The following is an 18,045-nucleotide window of genomic DNA, read 5'->3' as shown; positions in this document are numbered from 1 at the left end:
AGATGAACGACTTTTACTTCGTACATTTTGTATTTTGCTTTTGGACAAAAAGTTATTTGGGATGGTGAAGGTTAATAGACCAGCCTGAACATCTCTTTCCAAGTGTTTATCCCGCCATACTATTTGTCGACATTCGGCAGGGTAAGATGCTGCAAGATGCTGAAAACTTTTGGGGCATTAGGTGTAAGCTATAGGTAGCAAAAAGACAAATTGTTTTTATTTTGCGGCGAACTTCTTTTTTTTCTCAATTCGATATTATTTTTTGCCAATTTCCATGTTATGTTCTGACGGCTATTTTTCAAGTATGTTCACCATTTTTGTCATAGTTCACTGTTTTGCCACTGTTTTCCAGTGTTATGTTGAAAAAAATCAAACGATTTTGAAAGCTTCTCAAAAGAAAACATTTCCACAGCTTTCAAGTTTTCCGAGACGTCATGTCACCGAACCGTCAGATGTTCATTGCAATGTAAAAACTGCCACTAGGAGTCTGTATTTCGACATAGAAGCCACCCAGACTTCAGCACTATTCCCCTACATAGAAGAATGTCTGTATTTTCTGGAAGAGCCCTCATCTATAAAACATCTTCGACGATATAAGATAGAGTGATAGGCTCAAACTTCTCAGAAAAATAAGTCCGAGTTCTAGGAAAAGAGGGGCAATATTGGTATGTACATGAACCACATCTGAAACTAAAAATCGAAGATCCCGGACGAAGTGCTCTGATAAAATGGGTGTAAGCATAGCCGTAAGCAGAAAATTTTCGAGGAAGGGGCAGCACTCTAAAGTTGCCATTTGTACGGTTCCGTGCTTTACAGCATCGTTTTTTTATCCCTCTGGCTGTCTTCTTTTATGACCTGAGGAACGGAGAGAGGTGTCAATTTTAAATTTATGTGACATACTAAGGTCTACGGCCTCTTTACAACTTAAAAAGAATTTAAGTTTCTAAGTCAATGCAATCAAAACATACGGCCATTTATGTCTCATATTTTGATACTCGTAAACTCTTTCATCAAAACCTACAGATGAGCTACTTATACCCATAATTAAGTTCTTATGGAACCCTCAGTGCGCGGTGCCCACTCTTACTCGTCCGTTTTTTTTTTTAATATAAATGCGTTTATTTCTTTCGACACGTCTGATGCCATAAGAACTAAATTTTTCTGTAAATGATTCTGCCTGAGGGACGATTCGTATGGTAAAATTGCTCCTAGACAGACAACCATGCAAAACGTCAAACGTTATACAGTAATATAAAACAGCCAAATTTTATTACAATAAAAGACGTTTATATGTACAATTCTATTTTAGAACAACTAACTTAACCGTGAAACTAATATAAAAACCCAGTGTACTTCATGCAGGGAACATATCCAACAGCAAGAAAATTGTCCCCCTCTTTACCCTTATGTCATACTTGACTTTTACATATACAGGGTGGTCCATCTGAAGTTTCGGAAGAGATTGTCTCGAAAACTATACATCGGGTAAAAATAGTGGGTAAGACAAGTTCGTAAGCTCAGAGTGGGACATCAAATGATGCTGCACGTGACTCCCAGCCCCCGCCCCATTGGGTGGGGCGGGGGGCAACTTTTAAATCTTAAATGGAAACACCCGTTTCTATTGCAGATTCTGATTCTCCATAAAAAAAGTTTTGTCTGAAACATTTTTAAACCATTGACAGATGGCGCTGAAATCGAGAAAAAGTAAAATTGGGAAATAACTCTGTTTTCTTTAAAATTATCCCAGAAAGACATATCAAATCGTAAAAAATGTGAAACAATTTTTTCGTTACGCCAAATTAAGCTATTTTTGTATAAAATGTACTGTATCCTGCTATTAGCGTTACCCATGAACAACGACATGGACGTAGTAGACGTAGTAGATGTTCCCATTGGGTGCTTCATTCGTGTCAGTCCCCTAGCCTCTGACATGTTGGGATGTTTCATTAGTGTGAGTCCCCTTGCCTCTCACAATTTGGGGTGCTTAATTAATTAAATTAGCCACGAAGAAATTCTTCAAAATTATCCCGCTTTTGCTTCAATGCATAAAATCAATCGCCTGCGAAAGTTGTCCACAGTTTTGAGCAGCACATCCCGTGGTATGGTTGCACACGCTATTCGAATGCGTTGCTCCATATCGTTTCTGATTTTGGGCTATCTTCCATAAACAATATTTTTTAAATGATCCCACAAGAAAAAATCAGGAGATGTTAGGTCTGGTGAACGTGGAGGCCACTGAATTGGTCCGCCGCGTCCTATCCACGGACCAGGGTTCCGTAAATTTAAAACGTTCCGCACATTTTTAGCATAATGGGGAGCTGCTCCGTCCTGTTGAAACCACATTCGTTGCCTAGTTTCTAAATCAACATCTTCCATTACCTCCAACAAATCATCGCGGAGAAGTTGTAAATAAGATTCCCCAGTAACATTTCGGTCAAAAAAATACGCTCCTACCAAGTGACCGTCTAAAATTCCACACCAGGCCATTAACAACCATTTCTGTTGATTGTCAACGGGTCTGTGCCAGTGTGGATTGACAGGGGACCAATAATGTCAATCATGACGATTTAATTCGCCATTGTTTTTGAACGTTGCTTCATCAGTGAACATAATGAATCTAAAAAAAAATCATTGTCACCTCTTATCATTTCCAAGGCCCACTGGCAGAAATGCACGCGTATCTGCGTATCTTTCAGCGTTAATGCCCGTGTCAATGTGATATGATACGCATGATATTTGTGTGCCTAGAAAATCCCCAGACCAGTTGAGTTCGGTATTCCAGTTTGTATCTGAATCGCACGAACACTAATGTCGGGATCCAGTTGCACACATGTGAGAACGGTAAGGGTAAGAGCGTCGTTTTCATTGTATGCGCGATGACGAGGTGGACAGTGCATGTATCTATTTCGAGCTCGTTGAGTGCAATTCCGAATAATGTTTTCGCTTGGATGTCGTCTGTTTGGGAAACGATCCGCTTACAATTGCGCAGCTGCAACGTAATTGTTATGGCATTCACATAGAATTAACATCATATCAACAATCTCTGTAGGAGGGTAGTGAGCCATGTTTCGCTAAAGAATAATTTACTTTCGTCAGTTGATGTTTACGGTTCACAATCTGAAAGTGAAGTGACGTCTGATCGCATTGCACCGACCTTTATACTGAGCCATTGTTCGCAGTTTGCCCACGCTAACACCACAGTCGGGTGAGTAAAGCAATTGTGAAGAGTTCCCCAACGAGATTTTAAAACCATTCCGCCTCCCTCCAACAAAAACTGTGGCGGGTAGGATACAATGTGTAAAAAAAATAGCTTGATTTGACGTAATGAAAGAATTGGTGCACATTTTAAATCGATTTGATGCGTCCTTCTCGGATCATTCTAAATAAATCGGAGTTCTTCCCCAATTTTAATTTTTCTCGATTTCAGCGCCATTTTTCAATGGTTTAAAAAAGTTTCACACAAAACTTGATTACTTTGTTATGGAGAATCCGAATCAGCAATAAAAAATGGTGGTTTATATTTAAGATTTAAAAGTTGGTCCCCGCCCCACCCAAGGGGGCGGGGGGTGGGTATCACGTGTAGTATCATTTGATGTTCCACTTGAATAGTTTTCAAGATAATCTCATCCGAAACTTCAGATCGACCGCCCTGTATATATAACAAGCAAGTATACCTACATCAAGAACTCAGAAATACTAGTTAGGAGATAAATTGCATTAAACCGATTTTGTTCAGTTTTTGTGTCTACTGTGTAGACACATTGCCTTCCTGCAGTAAGCTAATTACATCTCCTAGCCCCTAGCATTGAAATGTATGAGAATCCTGTAACGACTGGGGGGGGGGGGCGTGCGGGAGGGCGGGAGGGGGGGGGGGGCGGGAGAAGAGTAATCCCTTGCTCACCACCACCACCACCACCATCACCACAACCAGTCCCTTCCTTCTCTCCCCTCTTGCGAATGCCTGTCGGTATCATACAGCTATGTCGTTTCTCGCCCCTACTGTAGAGTCTGTACAACGAAGATGCAATGACAGAAATAAGAGACAGCTTCAGCACTTTGCAATTTCATAGAGTGAATGCATGTGAATATTATCTGTTACAACATTTTTGTTGGTTAATTTGAGATAGGGGTGAAGGGATGTACGAGTACCGACATCATTCTCATTGAAGTTGATATGTTCGGCTACAACAATGACAACCATGCTGTTGTCATTTCACTCATGGCCCAATCTCAACTATGCGATAAGGCAGCATTGTAGATATTCTAAGGATCGAAAGAGTGATGTAAGCTTTCTACAGCCGTAGAGTGGAGACTGCCTACACTTCACATTCGCTTTCTACAGTGAAAATGAATCGGTCTACGTCAAATTGTTCTATGAATTGCTCGCGCTGAATTTTACCTGCTGATGTTGAACAGAGTATGAGCTAGTTACACTCTGCAGAAAAGTTTCGCAGACGAAAGCTTTGCTGGTGTGGTCTTCAGTTCGCCAGGTCATGCATGTTTCTTCCAGTCGGATCTCTCCTTGGACATCAGACGCCTTCTCCTGGTGCTTTTGTTGTCTTTCACGTTACGATGTTTCCGTGTAAAATAGTTAGCGTAGCGGAACCGAAGGTGTGCATGGGACAAAGATCAGAACCTAGTGTTTTTCCTACTTGTGAGTGTAGTGTGGCAGCCCTGTATCTTCAGTTGGGTGATTTTATGGTGGAAGAGTCAGGTGTGTTGTGGTAGTGGTTTGCACTTTGAAGCTTTTGAGATAAGAGGTGAGTTACTTTTTGGAGCTTTCGATCTAAGTATTTACAGTTTAAGTGATAGCTATCTGCCTGCTATAACAAAATCCCAAACAATTTCCAATACGTCGTACGTAAGTATATATCTAACAAGCTGCCATATAATGCAGCTGAAACCAGAAGTTCAGAAATCAGCGCCACGAACCTACGAACTAGCTGGGGCAAATGTCCGTATGCGTACCTTTGACCCAAGACGTTTCTATTTTCTTTCTTCGATTCTTTTATTGAATGCGAGGTCTGTTTAAGATATTTCATGGACCTCAGTTTATAGTTCACTATTTCGCCTAGACTGATTCAGTATTAATAAGACTAGTTCTACTCGATTACAGAAACTACAAGAGAAAAGATTCCTCCACGCGGCTATCTTCTAAAACATTATAGAAGGCTAAGAGCTAATAGAAAATTGATCTTCCACTATAAATGCAGCTAAAAGGCTTGGGTGTAAAGAATCCACATTGCGTAAAAGACTTATAGCAGGCTAAAATCATTGGCGTGTTTCAAGACAGTATTTTCTGAGACAAAGGAGACTGAACTGGCGGAGCACTGTGTCAACCTGGGACCTATGTTCTATGGCCTTAGGTTTAAACACTTCCAACGTTAGCGTATCAGTTTGCCGAAAGTAATTGCGTAAATTACCCGTTTAATAAAGGAACCCAAGTGGCAGGGGATGACTAGATTGGCTCATCATAATTTAAGTTTGAGGCAACTGGAGAAAATCAATATCGGAAAAACAATTGGGTTCAATAAAGCACAAATTGATTTTTTTCCAGCAACTTAGATACATTGCGGTCTAAACATAATTTTCCCTCCATAGAGTCTATAATGAAGATAAAGCAGGAACAGACTTTACCGGAAAAGTGCAGAAACCAGTTATGTTGGCCACTGATGCAGTGTGTATATGGATCATGATAACCCCTTTAGCATCAACTACGGCCCTAAGATGCCGCATTGAAGCGCCGAATCTAGTAGTTACACAATAAATAAGATCATAAGGACGGCTGAGGCGTTTCATTTTCTTACAATAGTGAACGGCCTTGGTCCTTAAGACCTCCAGTCAAAAGGATGGACATACAAAAACTGCAGGAAAGTCTACGTGGAAAAGGCCAAATAATAAAAAAAGTGTTTTATTGTGTTAAAATGTTTTGTATTTATGTTAGTGATATGTTAATATCATATTTTGATGTTTAACTGTTTAACCCATTAACTGCCACGATCCTCATTTGGAGATTTTTCTTAGTAGCGGAAATTTTGTATTTATAATTATATTGGCAGCAATTATTACAATTTTGTATTGTTGTTTAGACCCCTTCAAGCTTGTGCATTGATTGTTTATTAGAGGCTGTTAAATGAGTGAACTGTAGAGGATTACTTGTGTGAAGAAGTAAAGTTTTTAGCGCTTGCAGTGTTGAACATATTCAAAACAGTGTAAGTTATGTTATTATGTAAATAACAGTCAGCGCCTATGTAGTGGCATGTTCTGTAGTGGTTTTAAGTCATGTCCATAGATTTTTTTTTATTTCCAGGGCTTATATTATTTTCTCGTTTGGGCTCTCTGAACGTCAGTCCCCATTTGGGGCTCATGGCAGGTTCTACCTAAAACAACATTTAGAAGTATTTTATCCCCAGGCACAACGACTCCCTGTAAAGCACTTTCTATAAGGGAAATTGAATACATTGTAAATAATCCCAATTTCATTTCTTCTTCTGATCATGAGTGTGAAGCGACCACTAACATTATCGAACATCGAGCTCCCTCTAGATCGTGTAGATGTGAGGTCTGACTGTGATGAAAATATATTGGAAGATACTTTCCCAGCTAATGTATCAGATACCTTGGAAGTTCATGCGGGGGAGGTGGGGGGGGCAAAGCAAAATGGTCCAGAACTGAGTTCCAGGATATAAAGAAACACAGCATAGAGAAGGAAATACAGTACTAACCTAACTACTACTAGCGTGTTTGTGTGTGTTACCACGATCCTTTGCGGAAAATTAGAAGTGAACTTTGGTTTGTCTCAATTAGGAGTCACCTTCGTTTGTTGTTCTGTCATCGACCTTGTGAAATGACATCAATAAAAGTTGTGTTTGTGAAAAATTGCCCATTGAGGTAGTGTGTTGCTTCTGGTTGGGGTACACACACACACACACACACACGCACACACACACACACACACACACACACACACACTGGCTTCCTCTGGCAGTGGTCATTTGCTTGGAGCTGGCGGTCCGTCCCTTTCAAGTTGCTAATACTGTTGTCCAGCACGATGCGAACTTCTGCGGTCTCTGGGTCACCTTGGGAGCTGTTTATCAATTAAGATACATTTCCCAAGGCGCGACCCTTGGCCACGCATGCGCAACTTGTTTGCGATACGAAGCACAGCTGGTGCAGTGTCTCTTTACGGCAGACGCTGTCGTGTGGCCTCAGTTCCGAACTGCAAACCAAACACCTGAAGACTTACGAGCTCCCTAGAGGCCAGTGGGATGAGCAAAGCATAGGAAATTCAGATGGAAACGTGTTTTCATGGCTTTTCACACTATATTCAAAAAAGTAGTAAGACATTTGATTACGAATTTGGTAATAATGTTACCAGCACTCTTGTGTTAGGCTGGTTTCTCACATCATTGTTTTGCTAATTATAATTAAAATTGTCAGAATATGTGGCGCAGGAAACGGTGGGGGTGAAAAATGGTTGGGGGTTGTGTGGGCGTTAACTCTTAACCAAACATAATTGAATTTTGATAAATATAAACAATCAAGAGGACATACGGAAGAAGAAACAATCACCGAAACCGCTTCGATTAACAAAATATCACATAATACCTAACACAAGATATTACGCCATTAAATAACTTCCCACCCTGAAATCAGCTGACTTTACAATAAAGGAACCACAGATTAACACACCAAAATTACAACAAAATGATTCTTAATACGATCTAACAGAGTATCAGTGAGTCACTTCCTGTTAATTCATTCAACCTTCCAAAAACAGAGGCGTCAATTAATGTACAAAAGTAACAACGCACAGAAAAAGGAGTATAAGAGAATATCCAATAAAATATCTTACATAAGCAAAAAAATCCTAAAATGCAACCAACCTTTACCAAAACACTACTTAATACTCGACAGGCAATACTAGAGTTTTAAAATTGTCATTTACTAACATAGACCATTCGTAAGTAAGCGCAGACTACGGTAGTTTTCCTAATAGGTTTTGTCAGCAAGTGTTACTTGTAGTTTAGGGCGGTACCTCATACAGATTGTTGCCCTTACTTATGCAATCAATGTCTTACAAGATTTTCCCAAAGCCAGAAGCGGCGAATCGTCCAGACGTTGAGAGAGGGTATATAAAGGGCCTGTAACCTATGGAACATTTTTGTTCTACATGATTACCCTCCTTAAAATTAAACAGTATTTATAGCAAAATTGAAATTTTCAATATATAATTTAGGTTTTATTCGAAAATTGTTGATTTGCAAACGAAACAGAGGGATATTGTAGTAAAAATAAAGAAAGCAATAAAGATCTATCACATAGCAGTAGGAAAAGCAATTTTCTCAAATAATATCAATAACAGGAACCTCTTCCCACAGATCACGATGAAGAAAGTTCTACTGCATCCGAAATAAGAACAATAACTATAAATACATATTTTATATTTGTGCATGTAGACTGTACTTGCACCGAAAGTAATTGCTTTGCTTACATAGAATCGCAGAAGTTACGCGAGTAACTAATTTTTATTACTTCTAAAATGCAATTTATTTTCTGTAAGGATATAAAATAGACAATGGACTAACACTGAATTATGTGCAGTTCTAATTATCTGCGCAACAAACAACAAGAAACAAAAAAAAAAAAAGAAAGAAAACTCGTGGGCTCGCATTTCCTCTCTCAAACCTTCATTTATGTTTCTTTCCTTACCAACGGTAAACCTATCATGTTCTAGGTCATTTATGTAATGCACCAAAATTACCGAATCGTAGGCTTGGCAGAGTACAACTCTAGGCAACATAGAGAGACAAAATTCACACTAAAGCCAAGTGTGTGTACAATGTGCTGCCTCCAGAAGATAAGAACAGTAAAACAATAAAATCCAGCAGCAATGGCAAAAATAATATTACTAGGCACGCTTCGAACAAATAGGACTTTTCCACCTGAATACATTAGGCCCAACAGCAGCTAAGTGTTTCACAACCGAAATTATTAGGAAACTTAATTAGGACAGCCCAGATTCAGACGTATGCAGTACAGGTTAGCGCTGGTCTTACCAAACACACACTGCAGCTGTTATATCCAAAAACTGACCGCAGCAATTAACTCTTCACTCCTGGCTGCACAGTATTCCCCGCGAGGCTATGCAGCGTCCGCTGCTCCCGCCAGAATGATGCCCCGTGTTGACAGCATCTCATCTACAGCCTCGGTCATCCATCCACAAGGCAACCTCGCTGCTCTGCCACACGCTTCCTATTTCGTCTGTCCGTTCCGTACTCCACGTTGCTGGTAGTGTCCTCCTTCAGTGGCCGTCCGAACTCTGTTCGCCCCACCGATTTTTGATGTTGTGAACTGATGCAATTTCAATTCCTGTAGCTCAGTCTTGCAACAATACCGCCACCACATTCTGGCCCTTTGTTGGTAAATTCTTGTTGGCGGAACGGACTGAGTGGTTCTCCCTTAGTTGAAAACAGTCTCCTTAATTTTCTAATACATACGTGTTTTGCTTGAGTGACTTCACTTTAAACCTGCGAAGTGCAGCTGTCGTCTCTATTACGGGACCTGTCTGCTGTTCGATAACTTCTACTTCCTTTCCTATATCGATATCTCTAACAAAGCTCAAGACTTCAGAAGCGATTCAGACGCTTCGTTCTGTCAAGACCACTAGGTGTAGATTTGATATATATGCTATTAATTTCTGCCAGCTTTCCAGTATTTCCCTTCTTTCTTTCAGAGTCGAAAAACATTTGCTGGCCTCCATCAGCTTAACGTCATTTTACTGGAGACTGAGAACGACTAGTGTTGTTTTACCATACATCTGCATGTGTATTAATTTGTATTAATTAAATTTATTTTTATTTTGTATATAGGGTTCTGTGGGACAAAGCGAGCCAGAGACAAATGGTCATGGAACGAATTAGTACATAATTTTCGGAACCGTGAGCCCTATGTTGGACTGCGAGTGCGTTGTGGGCGGAATGGAAGACGTGGTTACCAGCGGCGATTTAAACTCATAAATTCAATGAAAAGAAAATGTTTGCGCTTCTGCACTTAATGGTTTACCTTGCAAGCCTCCAGGATGGATGTGGGTATATCCCAGTCCCAAGTGTGACAGTGATGATAGCCAAAAGTTGAAAGATTTTCGAAAAGGCAGGAGACTGCGGAACGATGGAGATTGGGTAGACCCAAGTTCCAAGTGAGCAGTAGGAGATGGCCTGAGCCAGCTGTCATGGAAGAGATGCCAATTACTATAATAGAGCGGGATTCACAAATTTCTAAGCAAGGGCTCATACTAGAATTGGTTCTGTAATGCCCTTGGACTTTTGTCCATAAATTCAGCACTTATGTAGCAGCTAGTGTAGATGGCTAGAACAACTTGGTACTAAAGGCAAGATCGTAAGTTGAAACAAAATGAATTACTTTGTAATGGCGCATGTCGCGATTGACAGCTGGGGTTGTGCAACCCCCCCCCCCACCCCCCCCAGCCCTTCCGCAAAGATCTATGGGGTGCGTACAAGAAGGTATACTATCAAGACCTGATAGTCAAAGGTGTAACAAAGTTTCTTGAACATTACAGTTTCTTTTAGAGTAAACAGGGATTTAAAAAAGTGTATACATAAAATATTTTCGGGTCTTTACAGCAGTTGGTTTTGTCGATATGGTGTTTCCGACCTGGTTGTTGGTGATATGACACTATGTTGAAGTGAGCTGCTTAGGATAGACAATATCTGAATCATTTGTACAACATTACAGAAGGCCTTGGGAAGAGTAATACAAACAAATGTGATGTTTGGATTCTGGAGGATAACTGTTAAAGACAATGCTTTACTTTAATTTCATCAATTAAAATTCATAAAAATTCTAAGGGCCACAAAACAAAATCAAAATGAGTATCAGTGTATTCAGCTTGAACAGATCCAAAAATTATAATGTTCTTAGATTAAGGGGTGCAATTTAAAGATTTATTTGCCAGTGCTCACTCCATAATATTGTTGCATACGAATCAAAATTTTTGGTAGAAATTCATTAACGTTGTAAATCATTTGTCTACATCATAAGATCCTTGATCATTAAACTCCTCTTATTCAAACTCCATTGTTGTTGTTGTTGTTGTTGTGGTCTTCAGTCCTGAGACTGGTTTGATGCAGCTCTCCATGCTAATCTATCCTGTGCAAGCTCCTTCATCTCCCAGTACCTACTACAACCTACATCCTTCTGAATCTGCTTAGTGTATTCATCTCTTAGTCTCCCTCTACGATTTTTACCCTCTTCGCTGCCCTCCAATGCTAAATTTGTGATCCCCTGATGCCTCAGGACATGTCCTACCAATCGATCCCTTCTTCTAGTCAAGTTGTGCCACAAACCTCTCTTCTCCCCAATCCTATTCAATACCTCCTCATTAGTTACATGATCTACCCACCTAATCTTCAACATTCTTCTGTAGCACCACATTTCGAAAGCTTCTATTCTCTTCTTGTCCAAACTATTTATTGACCATGCTTCACTTCCATACATGGCTACACTCCATACAAATACGTTCAGAAGCGACTTCTTGACACTTAAATCTATACTCGATGTTAACAAATTTATCTTCTTCAGAAACGCTTTCCTTGCCATTGCCAGTCTACATTTTATATCCTCTCTACTTCGACCATCATCAGTTATTTTGCTCCCCAAATAGCATAACTCCTTTAAAACTTTAAGTGTCTCATTTCCTAATCTAATTCCTTCAGCATCACCCGACTTAATTCGACTACATCCCATTATCCTCGTTTTGCTTTTGCTGATGTTCATCTTATATCCTCCTTTCAAGACACTGTCCATTCCGTTCACCTGCTCTTCCAAGTCCTTTGCTGTCTCTGACAGAATTACAATGTCATCGCAAACCTCAAAGTTTTTATTTCTTCTCCCTGGATTTTAATACCTACTCCGAATTTTTCTTTTGTTTCCTTTACTGCTTGCTCAATATACAGATTGAATAACATCGGGGAGAGGCTACAACCCTGTCTCACTCCCTTCCCAACCACTATTTCCCTTTCATGCCCCTCGACTCTTATGGAAACTCCATAAAATAATAAAGTAAGAATTTATCTATTTTCTCAAAGCACTAACAGAAGATACAGGATGACGTACGAAAATCTGGCCCTGAGTCAGAATGCTCCCCAATTACGCACGAATTGCTGCCCGCAACAGCAGATAGAACAGCAAATCAATAAACATGTGATAATTAGATAATAAAGTAATAACAGACAAGGTAATGCAGGAATCTGTATTTACTGTCTTGGTCTTGTCTTCTACATTACATTGCATTAGGTGCTGAAACTGACCTCCTTGTGCTTCGTGCACTTTTGCTCGCTTTCTAACATGTTAATATACACTTGTGCAATTCTACCGAATCACTTCGCAAAATTTCGTTACGAATATTGTCCTTCGAAGTTCCAACGTCATTGGCTTATTTGTTTACACTTTCCCTTTGGATTCCTCCACAGATAAAAGTCACAAGTAGTTGGGTCCAGTGAATGCGGCGACCACAATCCTTTGCTGACAGTACTTTCTTTTGTGAATATTTCATTAATTCGTGATACTGACGCATGTGAAATTTGACAGGTCGACCCCCACTATTGAAAGACAACATACGTACGTACTAGGGGAAAGGGGGAGGGCAGTTGTGCATGAAGTTCCTTAAAGATATATACGTACTAGTGTTTACTGTTGTTTCAAAACCTATGGACCCACACTCCGACTTGACACGGCACATTACACTCCAATTTTTTTCACCGCGAAGAGTTTCTTAGTTATCATATAGGGATTGTTGACCAGTATCTAGTGTTCTGGGAGTTTACATGTCCTGTAAGATGGAGCCAGGCCTCATCACTCATGAAATACAGCAGCGGATCCAGCACTGAGATAGCTACACACAGTAATACACACGTGGTGCCTTATGTTCCTCCTTCAGTTCTTGGACACACATTTTTCTGTAGAGCTTCGTTCCTCTATGGTGTAAAATACGTTGACAAGACCTACGCAGAACGTTCGCTTGTGGCGGCGAGATATGTGCTGACTTCTGTGGACTCTGGATCATTCGTGTTTGAATATCTGCGATCACAGTAGATGTACGAATGGATGCGGCTTTTCTTTCACACCTCTTTGTACCAAGTCCTGTGTACTGCTCTTTGCTGATATGGAAACGCCAGGAAACTTCTATTCAAAAATGTCCCACGTTTCCTTAAATGAACCACTATACATGTACGCCTCCACTGCTGCGGTTCTTTCTTGAAGAGGATGCATATCGCTGGGATATTTACTTCACACGTCTTAACCAAGTCGCAACGGCTTTCGTACTGACATACAAAACGCAGTCGTAGCAGCTCCGAAACAATAGATGACTACTGGCAAGCGACAATGAGCAGTGTAGTACTCAAGGCCAGTTTTTCGTGTGCCACTTGTGGAAGAGAAAAAGCCATTGTGGTCAATTCTTTAAAATCCGATACAATAAAACGTAGTACTCAAAATGAGATTAGTATGACTGCTACGTAAAGAGATATCACTGTAAACTCTACGCCTGAGAGCAGCACTTGCACAGTACGTACTAATTATTTGCCGGATGCATTCCAATCTCTTGTCCTCTCCTACAATCTTTACCGTCTACGGCTACCTCTAGTACTAAGGAAGCTATTCTTGATTTCGAAACACAAGTCTTATTATCGTCTGCTTTTTCTTGTCTGTGGTTTCCATAGCTCCGTTTCCTTCCGGTTCTGCGGAGAACCTCCTCATTTCTAATCAGTCTACCCAATTTTCGACATCTTTCTCTAGCACCGCATGGAATTTCCATACTTTACCAGAGATTATGTCTATATCTGTGAGTGAAGAACACACTGTAAACTCTAAGCCTGAGAGCAGCACTTGCACAGTACGTACTAATTATTTGCCGGATGCATTCCAATCTCTTGTCCTCTCCTACAATCTTTACCGTCTACGGCTACCTCTAGTACTAAGGAAGCTATCCTTGATTTCGAAACACAAGTCTTATTATCGTCTGCTTTTTCTTGTCTGTGGTTTCCATAGTTCCGTTTCCTTCCGGTTCTGCGGAGAACCTCCTCATCTCTAATCAGTCTACCCAATTTTCGACATCTTTCTCTAGCACCGTATGGAATTTCCATACTTTACCAGAGATTATGTCTATATCTGTGAGTGAAGAACATTGTTAGCGATACTCATTTTGTTAGATTTCTCTGTTGCCTTTCAGCATCATGTGCCCCATCACATGAACCTCTAAGGCAGCAGCAGCCACTGCTTCGGTTAAAGTTGTTGTTACATATTCCGATTTCAACGGCTTCTTTGATGACAGGGTCCCAGTAGGTAAATTCACGGGATAATATTTCCCTTTCGTCAGAGATAATCGTATGTTTGTTAATGTACCAGATGTCTTAGTCTTCAAACTGCCCCGCAGCGGAAGTGCTGTGGAGACCAGCAGCCGGGTGCGGATCAACGAGGAGTGGCAGCTGACCATCAGCCCCACACGGAGCTCCGACAGCGGCGAGTACTCGTGTGAGGCCGAGAACGTCTTCGGGAGTGACCGCGTCGTCTACTCGGTAACCGTACGAGGTGAGCTCCCAGGCTAGATACGACGCTTTGTAAATATCTCTAGGCTAATTGCACAACTAAAATAAATTAAAACTTCCTACTTCTCTGTCTCTATTTCTGTCCCACGATTACTAATGTCTGTCTCTACCTATATTTTCATGCTGTCACAGAAGCGTGGAACAGTGGAGGTAAGTATCGGTACTTCTGTAGTGGTGGTAATTGTCCAAGTTCCGGCTACATTTATGAGGTGATATTTAAAAGTTCTCGAAACACACTGATTAAAACTATTACGCTCGACGTAACTTTTTTTAGTAGTGGAAGCATGTCCTCTGAGGAGTGCCACAAGGGCCAGTCCTGGGGCCATTATCGCTTTCCTTCTTTGTCAGTGATATCTTCTCTACTCTGTTCTCCTGCAAATATCATTTCTAAGCTGATGGCTTTCGGCTTTACCTGACCGCGATACCTGAACATTTTCAACACTGCGATCGTCCGGATGAATGATGATCTGTCTTCAGCAGTGAGATGAGCACAAAACTTGGGAATTAAAATAAGTCCAAGAAAACCCAATGTAACCTTAGTATATCATCACAAATTAATAATTTCAGAATTCCATTTAAAATTGCGTCCTTTTCTTCCCGACGGCATTCCAATAATATACCACAAAATACTGAGCTACTTCGCAGGACGAGCGTCAATTCTCGGCAGAAAATGCTGTCGCCACGTGCAGGGAGACACTTGCTTCATTCTATGCCCTCAAAAAGTTTCAGAAACTGTTTCCACATAGTGTGAAACGTGAACTTGTGCAGTAACTCGTCCAACCGATTCTCCACTATTGCGATGTAATGTAGTTCGGCACAAGAAGTGGAAACACTAGGCGGTCAGAACCAAGCAAGAAAGCTCATGTGCGTTAAATCTGCAACGTCCATCTATTTGACTTTGTCGACGCTTCATAATACCAAATAGGTTGCGGCTAGACAATTTGGAGTACCATACACCTGTGTCCACTTCATCGTCTCTCCAGTGCGCATACACAACCACTACCGCGCAACAGAAATTAAGTTGTTATGTATAGAGACTTAAGCGGTGAGTGAAAACTTCTACCAAGGAATGGAACCCAGATTTCCTGCTCATTAGGCAGGTGCGTTAACCACTAAGCCATCTTGGCACAGCATTTCATACAACAGCATGGACTATCCTGGCACGTCTCCATCCACGATCCAAATTCTCAATACCCCCTTGAACGCGAACAGCATTTCCGAGGCTCTCCACGTTCTAGAATAACACCTCAGCACCAAACGCAAATGGGAGATACAACCTGAAACCCAAGTGCAGGTACTTATACAACGGAAATGACACAATTTCAGAGACTTTACTGGTCTCATACAGTTATGATTTTATGTATATAACTACCTATCATCTCACTGTAATCGAGAAACGAAGCTGGGTCCATCCATAAATCAAAAATACTCACAATTGTCCCTTTGCTGGGCCGCAGGCACTCAGGAACAAGCTACCCTGCACTCTGTGCGAAATTTAATGCCCCGCTACTTTTAAGACGAAGCTGAAGCAATTCCTCCTACCATCCTCATAACATTTTCCAAAAGCTTAACGGCTATTAATCATCTTTTCCCGGCGGATACCAGCCCGTATATACACTCCTGGAAATTGAAATAAGAACACCGTGAATTCATTGTCCCAGGAAGGGGAAACTTTATTGACACATTCCTGGGGTCAGATACATCACATGATCACACTGACAGAACCACAGGCACATAGACACAGGCAACAGAGCATGCACAATGTCGGCACTAGTACAGTGTATATCCACCTTTCGCAGCAATGCAGGCTGCTATTCTCCCATGGAGACGATCGTAGAGATGCTGGATGTAGTCCTGTGGAACGGCTTGCCATGCCATTTCCACCTGGCGCCTCAGTTGGACCAGCGTTCGTGCTGGACGTGCAGACCGCGTGAGACGACGCTTCATCAACATGCTCAATGGGGGACAGATCCGGAGATCTTGCTGGCCAGGGTAGTTGACTTACACCTTCTAGAGCACGTTGGGTGGCACGGGATACATGCGGACGTGCATTGTCCTGTTGGAACAGCAAGTTCCCTTGCCGCTCTAGGAATGGTAGAACGATGGGTTCGATGACGGTTTGGATGTACCGTGCACTATTCAGTGTCCCCTCGACGATCACCAGTGGTGTACGGCCAGTGTAGGAGATCGCTCCCCACACCATGATGCCGGGTGTTGGCCCTGTGTGCCTCGGTCGTATGCAGTCCTGATTGTGGCGCTCACCTGCACGGCGCCAAACACGCATACGACCATCATTGGCACCAAGGCAGAAGCGACTCTCATCGCTGAAGACGACACGTCTCCATTCGTCCCTCCATTCACGCCTGTCGCGACACCACTGGAGGCGGGCTGCACGATGTTGGGGCGTGAGCGGATGACGGCCTAACGGTGTGCGGGACCGTAGCCCAGCTTCATGGAGACGGTTGCGAATGGTCCTCGCCGATACCCCAGGAGCAACAGTGTCCCTAATTTGCTGGGAAGTGGCGGTGCGGTCCCCTACGGCACTGCGTAGGATCCTACGGTCTTGGCGTGCATCCGTGCGTCGCTGCGGTCCGGTCCCAGGTCGACGGGCACGTGCACCTTCCGCCGACCACTGGCGACAACATCGATGTACTGTGGAGACCTCACGCCCCACGTGTTGAGCAATTCGGCGGTACGTCCACCCGGCCTCCCACATGCCCACTATACGCCCTCGCTCAAAGTCCGTCAACTGCACATACGGTTCACGTCCACGCTGTCGCGGCATGCTACCAGTGTTAAAGACTGCGATGGAGCTCCGTATGCCACGGCAAACTGGCTGACACTGACAGCGGCGGTGGACAAATGCTGCGCAGCTAGCGCCATTCGACGGCCAACACCGCGGTTCCTGGTGTGTCCGCTGTGCCGTGCGTGTGATCATTGCTTGTACAGCCCTCTCGCAGTGTCCGGAGCAAGTATGGTGGGTCTGACACACCGGTGTCAATGTGTTCTTTTTTCCATTTCCAGGAGTGTATTTTAAGAAATATATAACACCAATGTTGACTTGTGTTTTGTTCACCAACCGGTTTCAGTCCGACACCATGCTCACGGAGCCGTTGTCGTGGTATTCAGTCCAGAGACTGGTTTGATACAGCTGTCCATGCTACACTATCCTGTGCAAGCCTCTTCATCTCGAAGTACCTACTACAACCTACATCCTTCTGAATCTGCTTAGTGTATTCATCTCTTGGTCTCCCTCTACGATTTTTACCCTCCACTCTGCCCTGCAATACTAAATTGGTGATCCCTTGATGCCTCAAAACATGTCCTACCAACCGATCCCTTCTTCTGGTCAAGTTGTGCCACAAATTCCTCTCCTCTCCAATTTTTTCAGTATCTCTCATTAGTTACATGATCCATCCAT

At 42.1% G+C, this 18,045-nt stretch overlaps 1 protein-coding gene across 1 annotated transcript in view; it reads left to right on the top strand.

The window, feature by feature from the left end:
• LOC126151703 (Down syndrome cell adhesion molecule-like protein 1 homolog) overlaps nucleotides 1-18,045 on the top strand; it is a 193,027-nt gene that overhangs the window by 95,132 nt on the left and 79,850 nt on the right. The window contains exons 8-9 of the mRNA XM_049915962.1: nucleotides 14,396-14,607; nucleotides 14,757-14,774. Of these exons, the coding sequence (XP_049771919.1) occupies nucleotides 14,396-14,607; nucleotides 14,757-14,774 (230 nt within the window). The remainder of the gene's footprint in view (nucleotides 1-14,395; nucleotides 14,608-14,756; nucleotides 14,775-18,045) is intronic.

Source organism: Schistocerca cancellata, chromosome 2, assembly GCF_023864275.1.
Source record: "Schistocerca cancellata isolate TAMUIC-IGC-003103 chromosome 2, iqSchCanc2.1, whole genome shotgun sequence".
NCBI classification, from domain to species: Eukaryota; Metazoa; Arthropoda; class Insecta; order Orthoptera; family Acrididae; genus Schistocerca; species Schistocerca cancellata.
The sequence above is the reverse complement of the archived record's forward strand: the minus strand, read 5'-3'. Positions and strand labels throughout refer to the sequence as shown.